This window comes from Ascidia mentula, chromosome 9, assembly GCF_947561715.1.
Source record: "Ascidia mentula chromosome 9, kaAscMent1.1, whole genome shotgun sequence".
In the NCBI taxonomy this organism is placed as follows: Eukaryota; Metazoa; Chordata; class Ascidiacea; order Phlebobranchia; family Ascidiidae; genus Ascidia; species Ascidia mentula.
The window spans coordinates 8,053,277-8,071,276 of NC_138574.1; the positions used below are offsets into that span (position 1 = coordinate 8,053,277).

At 42.0% G+C, this 18,000-nt stretch overlaps 2 protein-coding genes across 8 annotated transcripts in view; one reads left to right on the plus strand and one right to left on the minus strand.

Moving 5' to 3' along the window:
* Nucleotides 1–7,607, plus strand: part of LOC145913767 (uncharacterized) — a 44,039-nt gene extending 36,432 nt beyond the window's left edge. For 3 of the 7 annotated variants that reach the window (XM_083001519.1, XM_083001524.1, XM_083001523.1), the window contains 11 exons: nucleotides 23–403; nucleotides 1,375–1,475; nucleotides 1,553–1,736; nucleotides 1,833–1,958; nucleotides 2,017–2,208; nucleotides 2,283–2,404; nucleotides 2,478–2,557; nucleotides 2,782–2,893; nucleotides 3,006–3,023; nucleotides 3,556–3,765; nucleotides 6,412–7,607. In XM_083001519.1, the coding sequence (XP_082857645.1) occupies nucleotides 23–403; nucleotides 1,375–1,475; nucleotides 1,553–1,736; nucleotides 1,833–1,958; nucleotides 2,017–2,208; nucleotides 2,283–2,404; nucleotides 2,478–2,557; nucleotides 2,782–2,893; nucleotides 3,006–3,023; nucleotides 3,556–3,765; nucleotides 6,412–6,537 (1,652 nt within the window). In that variant the 3' untranslated portion in view covers nucleotides 6,538–7,607. Of the gene's footprint in view, nucleotides 1–22; nucleotides 404–677; nucleotides 1,116–1,374; nucleotides 1,476–1,552; nucleotides 1,737–1,832; nucleotides 1,964–2,016; nucleotides 2,209–2,282; nucleotides 2,405–2,477; nucleotides 2,558–2,781; nucleotides 2,894–3,005; nucleotides 3,024–3,555; nucleotides 3,766–6,411 lie in introns of those variants that run through there. The other 4 variants (XM_083001521.1, XM_083001520.1, XM_083001525.1 and 1 more) reach the window with 4 other exon arrangements.
* An 896-nt stretch (nucleotides 7,608–8,503) lies between these two features.
* LOC145913916 (uncharacterized) lies at nucleotides 8,504–11,426 on the minus strand. Its single transcript, XM_083001686.1, has 3 exons — nucleotides 10,128–11,426; nucleotides 9,808–9,979; nucleotides 8,504–9,280 (listed from the first exon to the last, which is right to left on the minus strand). The coding sequence occupies exons 1-3, from the start codon at nucleotides 11,424–11,426 to the stop codon at nucleotides 9,168–9,170; spliced, it is 1,584 nt and encodes a 527-aa protein (XP_082857812.1). The 3' UTR covers nucleotides 8,504–9,167.
* Between the last annotated feature and the right edge of the window lie 6,574 nt (nucleotides 11,427–18,000).

Consider the following 18,000-nt stretch of genomic DNA (forward strand, 5'->3'; position numbering starts at 1 on the left):
TTACTTTTGTGCGTGGTTTTAGATGATGGAACCCCCGGCGAAATTGGCTTCCCGGACGAGCATTACGAGTTCAAATTAGGAGTTGACTCTCAAGCAGTTGTGCCTGTCAGCAGAAACTACGGTCTTAGTGGTGAAGTGACTGTAGACTGGTTTACGCGTGAAAACACAGCTGTGGCCGGCAGAGACTTTGTTGAGTCGGATGGTCAAATAACGTTTGCTCACGGCCAATCGAAGGCCTATATCTCTGTGCCACTGATCGATAGGCGCAAGAGTAAACGGGAAAAGTTTGTTGAACGAAGTTTTATTGTTGAAATGGGCGAACCCGATGGTGAAGCAACCATGGCACGCTACGAGGCCAATGTTGTGATATACGACCCAGATGCGGGTTCCTCGTCTCGGAAAGGTTGGTCGTCCTTTCACAATGATCGCCCTTGATTAGTTACCAGTAACAAACTCTTACTATATTTTCCGGAAATTAGTTGAAACAAAAATTATAATTTATATGTTTACAAAAATTAGTTTAAACATAAACCGTATTTCATATTTTACATGCAACAAATACATATTAAAAAGCAAACAAGTACGTCAGCAAATAATTCCTAAGTAACTCGTTTACATTTACGTGAAATTCTGCTGAGAATTTTGAACTTATGCAACAAATGTGGTTGTGGTTTTAGCTCCAGGCGAGGACTCGAGCCCAGGTGAAAACTTGTAGCTGCTTTGCGGTAGCGAAGTGCAAACTTGTATCCACACAACTTTCACTTTGCCCTCAATTCGATTTTGTTTCGCAGGCAAACATCGAGCTTCGTCCAGCAGAAAATAACACTTTTGCACCCCTAAACCTGTGTCTTGCAACTAACTTATACATATATGTCTTACCTATACCGAAAATACTGTACTAACCAGTGTACTTTATAATCAAACAAAAGTTATGTCGTAACATATACATATCTTACTCACTACTAAAGGTTTTGTTTGTATTTTAACTGTTATAAACATTTAACTGTTCGACTATTTTTGTTGTTTGCGGACAAGTGACCATGAAAAAACAAACACACAAACCAAAACCTAAAACGAGAGTGAAACAATTAACAAAACCACAACACAAAACTAATCATGGGCTGTAAAATAATTCAACTGATCAAGAAGTTGAAGACTCTTGTGTTTCTACGTCGTTGTCGTTTCTTACTGATGAAAGCAAGCTTGGTTGGTTCAGGTGGTGCGTTTCTTATCAAACTGAAGTCATGTGAAAAATATTTTCCTGTTACCTTTGTACTTGCGGTGGTATTTCATTGACTTTACATTATAAGCTGTCAATTTGTACGACACTTAAGTTGTATGCTGTAAGTGCAGCTGAGTATTTTTGCATTTTAGCCCGACTGGTGGCGCCAAAGAACGTTTCAATCGACGTCACAGGAGCAACCAGCTTCACTGTCACGTGGGAACCGCAGGACGCAACAGTCCACGAATATCTCGTATGTGAACCCTTTTGCATTCAGCAATGTATTTGCTAACTTCATACACCTGCTAAAATCCATGTGTTCATTTTCAGGTTTCCTACAAGCGAGCTGGTGATGCGGACGAGCCGAGACGATGCACAATTCCACCAAACCAACATAGTTTCGAAGTTGGAGACCTTCTTCCAGAATCCGCGTATGCTGTCGTCATTTCCGCTCTCGGTGATGGCGGACAACAAGCATCGAGCGATGTGATTGGCTGCAAGACCCCTGGAAAAGGTATGTGTGCTATTGAATTGATATCAAACACAACATACTGTGTTTTATAGCAAGTTCTTGGTGCTAATTACAGCGTACTAATCATATTTCTTTTAGTTCCGGGACCACCTAACCGCTTGGCCTTCCAAGTCCTCTCACCAACCTCTCTGCATTGCTCCTGGGGTGAACCGGCAGTTACCAACGGAATCATAGTCGGATATGAAGTTCTATATAAACCTACAGGTAAGGTTAAAATAACACAACATTTGCCTCAAATTTTAATCACGATCATCTTCCACAGAGGAAGCGGAGAAAAAAGAGCCTCCGGTGTTGATTCGCATTCCCGATGGTCATTACCGATCACTACTGGTGGAGAATCTCTTGCAAGACACTCCATACATATACAGTGTGAGAGCTCAGAACAGAGCAGGGACAGGACCCCCGCGTGACGCAACCATGAAGATCGAACAAGTCGGTTCCAGACCATCGTCAGGTAAATAGTGGTTTTGAAATACTTGAACTACGTTTTTTCCATCGTTATAACCATGTTGTTATGCACGTTTTTAGCAATATTCCTCGACGAAGACAACATGAAGGCTATACAAGAACAAATACGATTGGAGGAAGCTATTAAGGAAGCGAACAGAAGTCGAAACGTTTCCAATGTTTCAGATGATAGTGGAACTAAGGTAAGGATTAACTTTTTTCTCTTGCTTATATTTGTGGGATTGATTACCTGAAACTTAATGCTGACCATTTCAGATTACGACAACTGTTCGCAATGTTGCCGAACCGTCAAGTGAAAGTCACACAAGCACAGCAACAAAGACGAGAGTGACGAGGTAAACTTTTTACCAGCAACTGTATGTAATATAATTGAGTAAAAGTTTAAAGCAATTGCTTAACTTTTCAATAAATCTGTCCCAAGTTTCAAGCAAAAATTGATTTGTAGATGTACTTGAACTAGTACACTAAAAGTTTATATAACTTACTTTCGGTTAGCAGCATACAAATAATTATGTTTTACGAGTAAGATCCCTGCAGTTATTTCTCATAATTCTTGCAGATATGTCCACAAAGAAGGTCAACGCGAACCCGAAGTTGAAACCGTTGAATACGACGGACGTCTTTCACAGGAAGAACTTTCGAAACTGGCTGAAAACAGTCAACGTATGGAGGTAATTTCACTCATAAGATACAATACTCAAAAATAGCCGAACTTTAGCCTGTAAACATGCGGGTGGTAGAGGTTGGATTGTTAAACTAACGACAACGCTTTTCTTCCCACAGTGTGGATCTCCACTCCAGGTAATTGCGAACATGTTTTTGTTATCGTGTCGTTTTTTGAATTTCCTTTTTGTGTTCCTTGTAAAGTAATTAGCATGAGTGTCTGTGGGTACTGGAGATGTCAAATGACAATTACACAATTCGACGGTGACCACTAACCCCGAATGCAAAACTACTCTATGTTACTACAGAGTTTTATACAAAGCATGGTTGTCTGTAACACGTGTTGGTGTCGGTTTTTGGTTTTAATAGGTGTTGTTTAACTTTCTACCAGTCCTTAATTGGTAGAGGGTTCTAACATTTGTCTGATTTTTATGACTAATATAATGTTGATTTTGGTTTTTTCAGTGGACTGTTTAAACATTTACATACACCGATTCATTCTCATTAACACGATCAAACGAATACGGTTGATTTTAAACAATTTATCATTTAATACTACATATGCAACACATTAAAACGCCAACATGAATAATACCTGTAAATATTTTTCAACGGCGTTTTGCAACTTTTATTCCAACACCTGTTGACACCGACTGTATTCAATCGACAGGTACAAGTGATTTCGTACAACACCACCAGCAGTAGCGCAACAGGACCAGGTTACTCCACCCAAACTTCGTCATCGAGCTCTGCAATGCCGGAGGTTGGATACACAAACCCTTATCCACAGGAATACATGAACACCGATGTACAAAGCGATATATCCCAGGACACCCAAGTGTTCACAGACGTGGAGGAGACCACCGACGGCGACGTAGATGTGAGTTGCACTATGGGGTGTGGAGTGTGCTTTGATCAAGTACTTTATAATAAGACAATTCTGAAGATAATTTTCAATCCATCCCACTGAACGTCATAGGTTATTTTAGTAATGGTTCAGTGTTCAGTTAGTTTAACTATGTGGTGAGGGTTACGTTGTACCGGCCTCAAGGCGTTGAGGGTACGACGTCACAGGTTCAATTACGTCATTTTTGTCACACCCATGTTAATGACCATTTTACGGCGTAATAGCAGAGACGGGGATGTAAATTGTTCACTATTGGTACGGTCGTGTGCGATATCAACTTGCATACAATTTAGATTTTAATGTTAATGTTAATCGTAACCTAATCGTTTCGTTCAGTCAATATATTCATTTATTATTGATTCTGTGCAATTGGGATTAATATTCGCCAAGGTTTTGGCCGCCTTCAGATTGAGAGTTGGCCACAGTAAAAAAAATTCCCGTAATCCGGAAATCGCTGCTCTGGGCCCGTGCAATGATTAAATAGCTCACACGCATCAACGTTCAGTGGGAAATAACCTTTTCGGATTCTAAGCTGGAAAGTATCCAGATTTCGCGAGAAGCGCCGCCTACAGATGTCAGAAACCTTGCAATTATTGAGTGCGGCTCATCAACCGGTTCAGTTATATTCGTCTCTTTGTGGGAAAGTTTTTTCTGCCCGTCCCGGTTTAACCGTCGGTTAAAACACCCCACACACTTTACATCACTCATTCCGACCCGCGGTAGCCGACGCCGCCCGCATAATTACCCATTGTAACTCGTTTGCATGTTCCAAAAGGAACGCCGCGGTGACGACAAAGGCCGACCGCACCTCAAAAAATATAATTGTCGCTCAAATCACCCAAGCCCTAGAAAAGTTCCCATTGTAATATCTATGTGGCGTCCTTTTTCTCGACTTGGTTTTCATTGTTCCAGGTTATGTAACTTGAAGTATTTGCACTTTAACCAAATTCATTGAGCAGCATTCTTTGCCTCTAAACCAGATTTACTAATGCCACATGTTTACAAATAAAAATGGATTTGTTATAATATTTTTGGACACGCAAGAATTTAACCAAATATGACCAGTTTTGAAATGTAATTGCATGAAGTTAAACTAATCAACTCCGTCATCGTCAATCATATATTTCACTTTATTCTGCGGGCGGTCGAGAAGAGTGGCTCCAGAGAGTTGTTAACCTTGCGTTCAAAACCGCTGAAAAGCATTAACCTCTGAATCCCAGACTCGGTGCCATTTGCACAGTCCATAAAAATACTTTTATCGGCGCGCCGGCTAACGTAAAAGTAGAATCTGACGAACAACGCCGCACTGTTTGCCGATATGGCGCCACCTCCCAGTGCATATCTTTCCCATTCAAGACCAAATCATTCAACAACCGCAACGAAGTTGGACAAAGCGCAGACTCACTGGTATTAACTTAATCGCGACAAAGCGAGATTGGTCGGCACGCGTGATTACATTAGCTTCGGAAATCTTGCGAAAAATGCCAAATCAGCGAAATTGACACGTGGAAAAAATTTCCGGTTTAAACTCCTGTGTAGACTTTATTGAAACCGTCTGGAAAAACAGAATTTCCAATTTTGTGGCAGATTGTTTTACTGGCAGTTAAATGCATGGCAATATTCGAATCCTCGTGGTTTACTGTCGCAGGTTTAAGTACGAATAATCTATACTGCGATTCTCGAATGATAAAAATAAAGCCTGCGGGCAAAATGATTACAGCTTACTGTCGCAGTATTTCATTTCCGCCGCGAACAGATGTGTTATTAAACCTGATCGCACTGGCATCCGACGCCCACATAACAGGCAGTAACATTTTGCCACCAAGTAAGGTCATGCATTCGTAACGAGTAAATCTGCTGTCGCGCGACCTTCGAAGTATCGTTCAGGCGGATTGCCAATCGTTTGCAAATAATAAAGTCCGAGCCGATTAACACCTGGCCATTACCTCGCCCTCAACCAGAGCATTGAAATGTCTCGTCACAACAAACGCCAGAATTACAATTCATACAAATTGCCGTTTTCCTTTTGGAGAAAACCTAATCGTTTCCGTATCGCCAGTGCCGGGTACCGAGTTCGGCCAGCAACGTCCTACGCCCTAAAACCTGTTCATTACCATACGATATTCTCAATAAACACCCCCGTACCGCTTGGACCTATGCGTTGACGATTTGGATAGAAAGTAGCAATTTTCGAGGCAACGCCGACGTCTGGCGCACCTCACGCAAATTGATTTGTCGACCTTGCGTTGTACGTGTTGTGACGAGGCACTTATTTTTTTGCAAAGTTGACCGCATGTAGATTAAAGTTGTTTTCTCATGTTGCACTTTCAGCAGCAGGAAAATGTATGTACAACTATATTTTACGTTTTTCCAACATTTTTTTAATTTGTGTTGCTCAATTTTCTTGCTTTTGAAAGTACTTTTGCACCATACCTACATTTCCGTAGCGTTGTAGGGAACATTTATTCCAAACTAAAGTTTTTGGTACGTTTGGCAAAACAAAGCAATGATTTTAAAAAGCCGTGCAATTTTTCCATTCCGGAGAACGTCATTTTGGGCGCAGTGTTCAATTGCTGGGAGTCTCCCACCACTGAATGTTTAAATGAGTTGTTTTCGAAGGTAACTACGATCACTAAGACATATCGAACCACAACAACCGAACGCCGCTTGGAAACCACTTCAGGAATGAAGGCGGTCCTTCTCTCGCCGGACGGAACACCGAGCAATGAGCAACAACAGCAGTGATTGGACCAATTAGCCATCAACGTCTCCTCGCCGTACTAACCACAGAAATCCGCCGTTGGAAAACTAAAACGATTTCTGATTTCCCGGAATTCGCTAACATGTTCTGCAATTTAACACAAGGCTGAAAACAGTTTACCTATTGGATGTATTGTTACTGCGCAGCTATTATTAACGTCCATGCCAAATTTGTTGCTTTTGCAAGTCGCTGAGAAATTTCGTAAACGTTTGTTTTTCTAACAGTCAATGCGTTGAGAATAGCAACCCGATAAGGTGTTTGTCCACCTTCAAACGACACTTTATGACATCACACACGCACGAACTATTAACAAAGCCAGCGTGCGCAAACCCGAAACTGGACCGGTGCGGTGCCACGCTCGTCTATGGTACGGAATGGGAGGCGGCCCATTGAAGCCATTGAATGATTGCCACCGTGCAGCAATTAACCGCTCTCTTTCGCACGAGTAAAGAGGAACGTGCCGCGGAACGCAGAAGAGCTTCCCGTTTTCTCGTGCTTTCCACTTCATCATGTTGTTTGAAAGAGCATTGTGGGAATCGAAATTATCGTGTCAAGTAGCCGAATAACATCTCACACATCCCACATCAGTGTATTTTGGATGCTCATGCAACGCTTTTTACGAAATGCCGAATCTATTACTTTGCGAGTATATTTTTGCGTATCTTCTTACAGAGCGCTTTACTAACTGCACATGCATGCACTTTTAGCGTTGTTTAGTCGCCGATATAATGTATATATACTTTAGGACCATTATCGTTGTACACACAACAAGGTAATGTGATCGGGAGATGTTGGAGCCATGCACGAACAAGCACTGCCAAGAGCTCCTGTGTAACCATTTGAAGTTACTTGATGCTTTCAAGCGTGCCGTTTTGTCCATTCGTTCGCCCCCTGTAAAAAAACATATTGCATGAAAATTGCCTGATGTATTCACTACTAATGTTCGTATTATATGTGAACGCTTTTCTGGTATTGATAACGACCTATGTTTAACGATTAAACGCCCCTGGATTGTTCGAATTTGTCAACTCACATTACACCTTGCTTATATTCGGTGCCAATTGTTGGTGTGTTATTTGTGCGTTCAGGGTGAGGTTGAAGGTGGGTTGTACTTGAGAGACATTTGCTGCAAACAATCTTATGAGAGGTTTAGGAAATTCGTGCTTGCATCGGTTTTCATTTCCAAACGAGGAAGTAGTAATTAATTTAACTTATTTAAGATGATTTTGTTGTTGTGGAATTTACTCTGGTTTGGGTTAAACGTGGTCTTGTGGTTTATTAGGTTTCAGTTCTTCTTTAGGATGAGGTACTTATTCTACTACGGCCCAACCCGCTCAAACCAATATTTATACTGTCTATAACTGAAAGGGTATAATTGAATGGCACTGATTAGACCACCTCACAGTGTGTTGAAGGAATAGTATTATGTTGTCCACGTGCCTCATCACTCACCTAATTTGGTGAAAGTAAAATAATGCTCTTGTGTTGAGACGAAAAAGCCTAATTAGTCATGCATGGTAGTTTAGTTTGCAAGAGCGGCCACCACTATAAGCTACGATAACTGCAAGACCACTTTCCTAAAAACAGCAGAATCTGGTAGATTATTGTAATACTCGACATTGATTTTGTCTACAAACGTATCACCCGTTTCTGTAAATATAAAAAAATGCATATAAACTCGGACAGCAACGTTGACTGAAAATAAATGCAAAATTGAACTACTTATTATGGCAGGCGATATCGTTTTATAAAAGGCACATGGAATATCGCTTCAGGCGAGGTTTAACCTACAAACCAAGCGCCATTGCCAATATACAGTTCTTATACGAAAATTATTTTATAAAGAAACTATTTTTGTCCGCAAAAATCTGCCTTGTCATAGTTGTATTTGACTTCGGGCCATACATGGCCACGATATTTTGCACAACGTAATTGTCATTCTTGGTTTTATTGTGAACGTTAAATTCCATCTGCGAAAGCAGGAACCGACCATATATTATTCGTAAATACAAAACGTGTAATCAGCTCTGCTTCACCACTGGGAAGAACGAAACAACAGTGCAAAACGCCAAAAGTACTCGAAAACTTCGTTTGATGTGATCCACACTTAACCGGTTATTACTGGAATGCAACAGAAAATTAGCACGTTTTAACATGTCTCTATTGTTTTATAAGTGTTTGGTGAATTGAAAAAAATGCAGTAACGGCGGTCAGTTTGGATTGTGATTAGGTTGGGCAGTTGTTTGTTGTTCCCACAACTGTTCCTTTCATGGATCACGAGATAGCACAAAAACACTCATAGACGGAAAACAACAAATAACACAGTGTGCAAATCAATACGAAAGTAGCAGTGAGATGAAAAACAAGTTACGTTATGGCGCAAGCTAAAATAACCGAGATTCGGTTTTAGCAATGCGACAAGTAAGTCATAAACATCAATTAGCGCTGAGCGTTTTCAAAGGCCAACACGACGAAGTTATCTTATCTCAGATCTATTATTGCAACAACGTGCAATTAAATCAAGGTCCACAAGAGCGGTGAGTGAGAAAAGCTCTCCATCGATGACCGCGCATCGTCAAGTGTTGAAGGTTGGTAAAAAAATAAAACTCGAGGATCAAACGTAGAATTCGACGCATCCGTTCTCCTCGCAAGATTTCGCTGCTCCTTCTGCTTCCCGGTAATCGACGCTTTCTGGGTCGGTTGTGTGTTGGCCGCTGTAGCAGTGACCTATGATGAAAAACACTAGTTAGCACACTTGTAATGGAAAACAAATCCATTTTTGTACAAAAACTGGGGAGTAATCCAATGATTCAGCGGTAAGTGTTTCAATTCAGGTTCTTTTTGTACCAATAACACTTCAATGCTTCAAATTATTTTCAAAACCGAATATTGTCAACAATTTTCATAGCAACCAATTGCAACAAGACCAAGTTACCACACAACGGTAGGAGGTTGTTAACTATGGTCTATCAAACGTGTTTAAATCGGTCTCGCCGGGGTAGGGCGCCCCGCACCAGGCAGGGAAGTTCAGTGAAATACGCCGCATATTTTTATCACTGATGGGAGGCGCATTAGGCGAATTCCGGGCGAAACTGTCGGCCAGAAGTGAAACACCGACAAACATTATCGCGCCATTATCACCTCGGACCTATAATCAGCGCGCAAAGTGTCGAATTGAGAGCAGCGCAGACCATTAGGGGCCAATCAGGGTGGTTGTGGCGGTAAACCGCTCTATAATCACACCATCTTCTCACCTGTCAAAAGCGAGTTGGTTGTTTCCTCGTAGAAATCCATTTTTAGGAGACGAAATCCGGTTTTGCAGCACTGACACTGGAAATTTGCCCCTTCGTTGTCCTGACCCAGTTTGAATACCATGGACTCGGGATGTGACAAAAAGCAACGGCCCCGCTCACGTGGGTTAAAGTTCTGCAGAAAAATAAACAAACTGACCTGTAACGAATCGTCGGAAATCGTTGCATATATGCGTTACTAATGCCGTTATCCATTTTAATGACCGTGAAGGAAATATCATCAACTAATCATAAAACAAAAACAAGCAAGGGACGCCACCCACCTTGTGACAACGCACACAGTGCGACATTTTCTGCTTTGCAACCGTGTCAGGAATGAGAACGGACAAAGCTTTAATGCATTTCGGGTCTTTTGAGTCCAACTTTTCGCGTAGCAATCGCTTTAACTCCTTAGCGCTGCAACCTTCTAAGTATTCATCAAGCCGTACTGCGTCGTTAATTAGCGCCTCGACTTTAGAAACGGGACTACTGGAAGTGGTTGATTCAACTGTGGAAGTCGACGCCCTTCTATCGTGTAGTTTTAAGGACTGGAGGTCGCCGATGGTTTTTGACGACCTCGGTGCAGGTACAGGTGCGGGAAGGTTATGATGATGCGTCAAACGTTGCTGGAAACTGCGTTCCAGTTCCTGCGTCTCGAGAAGAGGTTTCGTTCTTGCGTGCTGAGGCGAAAAGTCAACATCGTCTACGTCAAGGTCAATGTCGGCTGAAGTGACGTAATCAACTACAGCCGGACCTTTAACTGGGGTAAAAACACTCGAACCGACATCGGACAAATCGCTGCCGCTTGTCAACCGATGGTTGCGGGGAATAACCGGTGTAAAGGCCGACTTTCTTGAACCGTCGCTGGAAATCAGAGGAGACGGGGTTTTATGCTCGTTGGGGTAAACCGCTGGAACTCGAATGGGGCTCACTTGACTGCTGTGCGATTGGAAACCGAAAGGTGAGAGTTTGTCTTGATTTGAATCATCGGCATGGTTCTGCGGTAAGTTGAGGGTTTTGGGTTTTTTTAGAATCCCGCGCTTTCCTGAGTGAAACGATTCGCCCTCGCTGCTATCAGCGTCGTTGTAGTTGCTCACCTTCCATTGTTGGTTGGATAGATGTAGAGGATCATAGTAAGAGTCACTGTTATCGAATCCGCTTCCCACGTAGTAGTAAGCGTTGGAATCGTGGTCCAGCGTATCTACAAGGGAGGTGGGAGAAGGGGAGGTTGATTTTGCTGTAAAACTTGCGTCAACATGTCCCCTTCCTTGGAAGCTATGTTTGTACTGCTTCGCCTTGTCGACTTTGTGGTGGTGTTTCGCGATGCCGGATTTGTTGTTGAAGCCCTCGCGGGGGGCTGCGTACAACTGAAAGGCTTTATCCGAAGTCATTTGCTTGAGCGGCGAGTTGGTGCCGTCGTCGCTGGAGGTTGTGGTCGAATATCCACTCTCACACACTTCGCTGTTGAACTTCACCTTGCGCTCGTTCGGCGACTCGAACTTTTGGCGGATTTTCTTGTTCTTCTGCTGGCTTGCGTTCAGGTACTGTAGCATTACGCGACTGGATTGAGATTTAGCGGTCATGCCTATGCAAAGCTGAAAACAAATAAAAACTCGTTTAAGCTTCAGAATCCGACACAAAATAAACACACACTTTTTCTGCCATTTAAACCGGTAGGACTGGTCATGTGCCTAGAACAAAATCGAAACCATACTTTGCATGTTGTTTCAGTACCTGTACTTGACACAGTGATTACCAGTCCATGATTTCGGAGACATTAACTTTTTCTCGCGATTCCGGCAAAATAAACGTGACTGGCCACGACTACAAGCCAAAATTAGCGCTCAAGGGCCCTCAAGCCTACACACTGTTGTGTCAAATGTTGTGACTCGGCAAGTCACTCTCTCTCTCTCTATCGTGGTGACTCGATCCACTTGAACGCCGATATCGACTGAATTTAAATAATGCAAACTCAAGCGTCAACAAATAAAACTAAATACTTTTCCTTTCCGATAAGGCATTGCTAATTAGGTAACTGTCGTCTCGAATTTCTTATGCCATCCCATTATTAATGACAAGCAAGTAATGTACTAACGTTAACTTTAGCGTTACAAATATCCGTTTTCAATGCAATATATAACGCCTGGTGACCGTGGCAGCTGAGTAACCCACAACCAATGACCAAACTCAATTGCTACTGATTCGCTCAACAGAGAGGCCGAAATTCGGCTTTCTAACTAGGACATTTATTATGCTAACATCCTGTCACTGAATGATCGAAAGCAAGTCGGCACTGAGAGAGCCAAGCGAATGAGGTTAATTCGGGATGGCGCTCGGTGATTTATACCAACACACTAAATTTGCTTCCTCCGGTTGCGCCAGGCGGGGACTGGGCCTCGATGATCACTGGGCGACAGATCTAATATGCAGGTTCCGTCAACAGACGCTTTTAATTATAATCTGTGGATAGCCTTGCGCCCGTTGTTAGATCCGCACCACCGTCCACATTCTCATCGTAATCAACTTTTCGCTAATAACGACACGAATAAACTGCTCGCGCCCGTTTAACTGTATAATCTTCTACCGGGCGGTTCAATAAACTATCCACTAATCCAATAGGACACGCCTACCCTGCACTCCATGACGATCGCTTTTGTTTATTGGAAATGCCGACTAAGCACTATTACCGACGCAGAATTCGTGCTTGAATCCATGGGCACGTAATACGGACCGAGTGGGTTTGCTGAGCGCTGGTTGCGTTTAGCAGCATGTTCCAAGATAAAGCAGCCGACCAACTGCGATAAGCTGATTTGCTCAATTACTTCGTTGCTTAGTTACGTCAGTGCGCCTTTTGCGGTCGTTAAAATTCTACCTTGATTGCATTTAGTCGTACTAGAAAAAATCCGCAACACTTGAAATTGCCACTTGGCCTACATGTGACAAGGTTAACATGATAGAGCTCGGCGGTTTAACGACGCAATCACTTGCAATCTAACACCTCGGTTATGTGCGGTTTATCTTATAATTCCAATCACAAATTGCTGGTTGGCGACCTTCAAAGGAACTTTATCCGCCCTCCTGCTAAAGGCGAGATATTTGAGCAAGACGATCGTGATATCGTTTGCTCCTACCCCGCTGCCAAATCTTGCGCTCTAACAACCTGCAATCTTTTCAACGCGCCCACCTACACGATGTAACCTACGGCAGCAATATGCCGTAGATTTTGGTTTGAGGCGGAACCTGGTATGACCAAAGTGGGTGCGACGCGACCAATAAATATAAATTTGTGCGTCAGTTTGGACTCCTACGCCGATTGCAGAACTGCGCATGCGTGTCTATATCTGGCTAGTCCGCTTACACAATTGCCGCACTGTGCTGAGTGACGCAGGTGCTTGATGCGCTTTGCCAGCACGTGTTGTTACGGCGACTTGTCCGGCTACTCGCTTGCGCAAGTCGCATGGATTTGTCAGATACTTAAATCCCTGCCGTGCGCCAAGTTCATAACCCGCACCAAAGATTAGAAACAAGGCAGTATATAAACTTTGCTCCGTAGTAGTCGGGATTATCCTAAAGCGAGAGGTGCTGCGTAGTGCCCAAGTATGCATTTTTGCAGATTAGCCTCTTGCGTTGCTCTCACGATATCCGTGACCTCGCATGTGGCGGCCACAGAAAATACTTCATTCCAACGTTAGCAGTCACCGTGCCATGTTGTCGCAAGCTGTGACGGCCATGACCTCGATTAGCATTTTTAAGGAATCCTCGTCGATCGAAAATACGCCCACATTTGTGACCGCACTGCTCGCCGAATCAATTAGTGAACCATGCAGGTAATCTCATTAGCTCTAAATGTTTACGAGGCAATTACGCCAATTGGATACAATTTTTAGCAACTACCGCAGGTCAAGAGTATTGTAAACAGCTATCTTAATGTATCCTACACTTGACGAAAACGTTTGTGTTGACACATTGTGAATCAAAAAATTAGGAAATATTGCGCAACAACACGTGCGGAAATCGTGGGAAAATTGTTTTTAATGCGGCTTGGTTAATCGCCTGTCATCAGGCAATATTTCATCGGATATAGTCAGATTTAAGAGGTCACACACAGCCACGAACTACGTCACAACTCACCACAATAAATTGCACTTCGGCGAATTTCACTGTGGCCATAAACACCACAACGTCTGACCCCTTGCGTCATGAACATTATGATCATATACACAATAGATAATTTTTTGAATTATTTAGGAAATTTTAAATGTAATCATAATATATGGGTAACTCATGATGCACACTCTTTTCCTCTCACAAAATTGTAACAGCTTTCTCAAGACTGTTCATCCAACTTTTCATACCATTTGTACTTATTCTAAGCCTATCCCCTGTAACATTGCTTGTCATTATAATTTATTACAATAATTACTTTACATGACTTTGCAGTTGTATACTGAACTTAAACTAATGATTTGTACAGCATAAAGCAAAGGGCTTAGGAGCCAAAAATACTTTCTCTTTTGCGACGAGGATAAGAATCACAGCACTATACGTCGTAAATACACCGCCCCAGTGTGTTGTAATAATGTGGCACCCCGCTGAGTTGTATACCCTCGCATTGCTTTAACGAGCGACACGCCTATTGTTACCGCTGCGTCTACGCCATAGTGATTCACTAATTTCTGGTTACAACCAACGCGACCAGAAAATGGGTGTACAACAACTGTCTCCACTACCGCTGTGCAAACATACGCGCTTTGAAGGGGTTGTGACTCGCTGACCTCGCATGGCTCTTGCCTGCTGTTGGTTTTGCCATTATTTCCATATAATGGACGAATAACAACAGTTTCTACCATTAGCGCTTCCGTTTTGCTTTTCAGGTTTTTTTCAGAACTGAAATAAGAGTAAAATCACCATACTTATGTTACTCCTTATGTTACTTTCGCCGCAAGAAAAAAAGATTCGCGTGACTTACGTTAGATTCCACTGACGGTCAGCATGAAGGGTTTGACTGACTGCAGTTTATAGCCTCCTGTTTACTGACAAAAACCTAAATAGGTGATTTTATTATTTTATGCCCCCATCGCAGCACATAAACGGACGACACCTGCTGGCACAACTATGTGCTTATCTACTGTTGAACTTTGACCCAATGACTGTCATACACGATGATGGGAGAGTAAAAAGCTTGTCTCCACGTAGTTAAACCAAGTGTGATCATTTTCGTAGTGACAACTTAACCACGAGTTGCGACAGCGGGTAAACAAACAAAAGAGCTTCGCGGGAAAATATCCACGGCATCGCCGTAAGCGACAAGAACTGACCTTTTGCGACACCGTGCGTAATTTTTGTTTTAAGTTCTGGGGATTTGAGGGCAGGGATTACGTGGCAGTTTGCATGTCTGCACACGGTCGCAAAGCTGGTCGCGCACTCGCCAACAAAGGCACTTCACTGCCGCTCGTCGCTGGAACTAACGTAAGCCAAAACCACTTCAAGGCTGCGAATCCCCTCGAATGGATGTTTTTCACGTCAGAAGTGTCGTTCGCACTGACTCTTGGACCACACGCAACAAACTTAAGTACACTGATCGGTAAAAATCTTCTGGGCCCCAACAAAAGGCACGCAACGACTAGGATGAAAACGAACCAGTCCTGACACGACCAACTTGTGTTAACAGAAATTTTCCGGACTTGATAAATCATTTCGTGCTTTTTAGAAGAAAGTCTGACAGACAATACGCGACTCCGAGAGACCAACAAAGCTTTTGTTTGCGTTAATCTAATGTCGAACCTATGCTGGCCGATGCAAAGCAAATAAACTGTCATCGAACAATCGCATGATCATCAATAAAACGACCCACCAGTCACGGTTTTCAAAGACTGTTGCTGATCTTGTTATGAAATTATATTTCGTTGCTGCAGTCGTGCCTATACATTTCTGAGAACTGCAAACAGCAAAATCGACCATATTTTGCTGTATTTCCCGATTCAGGGGTACAAATAACACCTGAATGTCTCATAATAACTATAGGGTTTCAAACTGCAAAACAGCTTGACATAATTTATGAAACTCTACGTTTCTACGTTAAAGCAATTGTCGAATGGGCGTCGTGCTGTAGGTGGTAAAGTATAATTTACACAACAATCTACATCACAAATACATTAAACTCAACTTTTTTATGGCCTGCTGCTTTTGCCCGATACTGTCTCATTTCTCATATTTACATGTGCTAAATCTTAGCCTATGCCACCATGGCATCCCTTTAACATGACAACGCTAGGCAAAGTTTTTCATCTTCAATCAGAAAACTCAAACCATATGGCAGCTGCAAAACACTCTCTCTGGTATTGATTCTGTGATAAGATCAGCGGCCGCCGACTTCCAAACATTTGTCATCATTCATGCCCAAGTCAATCTTTAACTTAGTCCGGTCGGGGTCTGTTTGCCCTTAAACACTGTTCACACGAAAGATATGACGCCTTCTTGGCACGATCTCATTTGGGGAAAAGCAGCTTCTTGGAGCTATGGTATAGCAAATAAACAGAGCATCTCGTTTAAGCGTGAAAACGAAATTGGCATGGATCTGATAATGGGGAATTTTCGTTCACCTACAGCCTCTCATTTGATCGTAAGTTTCCCCTCGATAGTTTAGATCGCTATCCACGGCAATTTTCGTGTCTGTCTTCATGTACAAAGTTGTGAAAGAAAAACAGTTGCTCTTCGGACCTCTGACGCACTTGTGACCAAATATTCTCCCCACACCATATTTGTTCAAGCCTCTATCTGGCATTTGTCATACAAAACGGTTTATGGATCTTTCAGTCGCCAGAATACCTTCGGCTCCACGTCGTATGTTGTCTATTTCTTTGCACAATTTAATATGTTTGCGTTGCTAACAAACACATCAAAACAGGCTACATAGCCACACAACAACTCTCATACCCACCGTATGATGCATTAACCACACAACAAATAAACGTTTACTTCATTGTCTTAAACAGAATCTACAGGATAGGATATCTGCGTTACTGTACTAGCTAGAGAAAGTATCTTGCGACACTTGTTCACTTGATGATATTTGAACCTGCATTGCGCATAAACTACAACACTGAACACAATATGTAGGAATATTTTAAGACAAAAATAAACTAAATCCTTAATTTTTGTGAATTGGATACGTAAAAAAAATCTTTCACAAATATTTCGTAAAATCAGTCAACATTTCCTTGCAGAAGGAGCCTTTATCGATTTCGACAAGTTATTGCTTCATTGGAGAGAGAGAGAAATCTAATTTTACAAGCTTAACTTCATTGTTCTCGGTTTGAAAGTAAATCACTTGAGAGCCACCGGTTTAAATAAAACGTACTTGTCTTGTTTGCTTTTTCTGTGAAGTGTCTTTAAGCTGTTTTTTCTTAACCAAGTTGTTGAAAGCCGCAGCGGTGTTAGGCAAGCTTAATTTAATTTCGGCCGAATTATGAAAAGTTGGCTATTAATAGTAACGCCAAGATTGTCAGTAAATCTCAACCTTTTATCTTCTGCACATAATTGTATTTGTGATACAACATTCAAACGTTTTCAAGGAAATTCCTTAACGGTTATTTGCCCGAAATGTTTTTTTGGCTGCATGTTAAATAAGTTAAGCATAAAAAAGCTTCACACATTTGTTGTTATATCCACTGCACGAAACAACTTGGCAGATTGAAATCCTACGCATACTCGATTGAAAAACAAAATTTCAGAACTTTTTCTGCGGCCTATCATCTAACCTATCTTATTGCAGTTAGGCAAAATGTAGAACCAAAGTATAGCATGGACATCATTGATAGGCTATAACCGTAAAATGCAGCAAAAAGTTTTTAAATCATGTTCATACCAAACTCAGGTAAATCTACGATGAAAATCAATGTAAAACTTATTGCATGTTTACGGTTTGTGGGTCGGTAACCATAATTGCCTACTAATATAACAGGCTGCTAAGCTGTGCTATTATCTTCAAAAAAATTAAACACATTATTTGTTGGGTTACTACATAGCCTAATCGTCATTATTTGGGTATAGTTGCAATTAAATCATGCTGCAGAACTGAAATAGTTTTAAATTTTGGGGATTTGGCGAAAAAGGTAATTGTTCATTGATTTTTATTGTAAAAGTTTTTCTTTTATT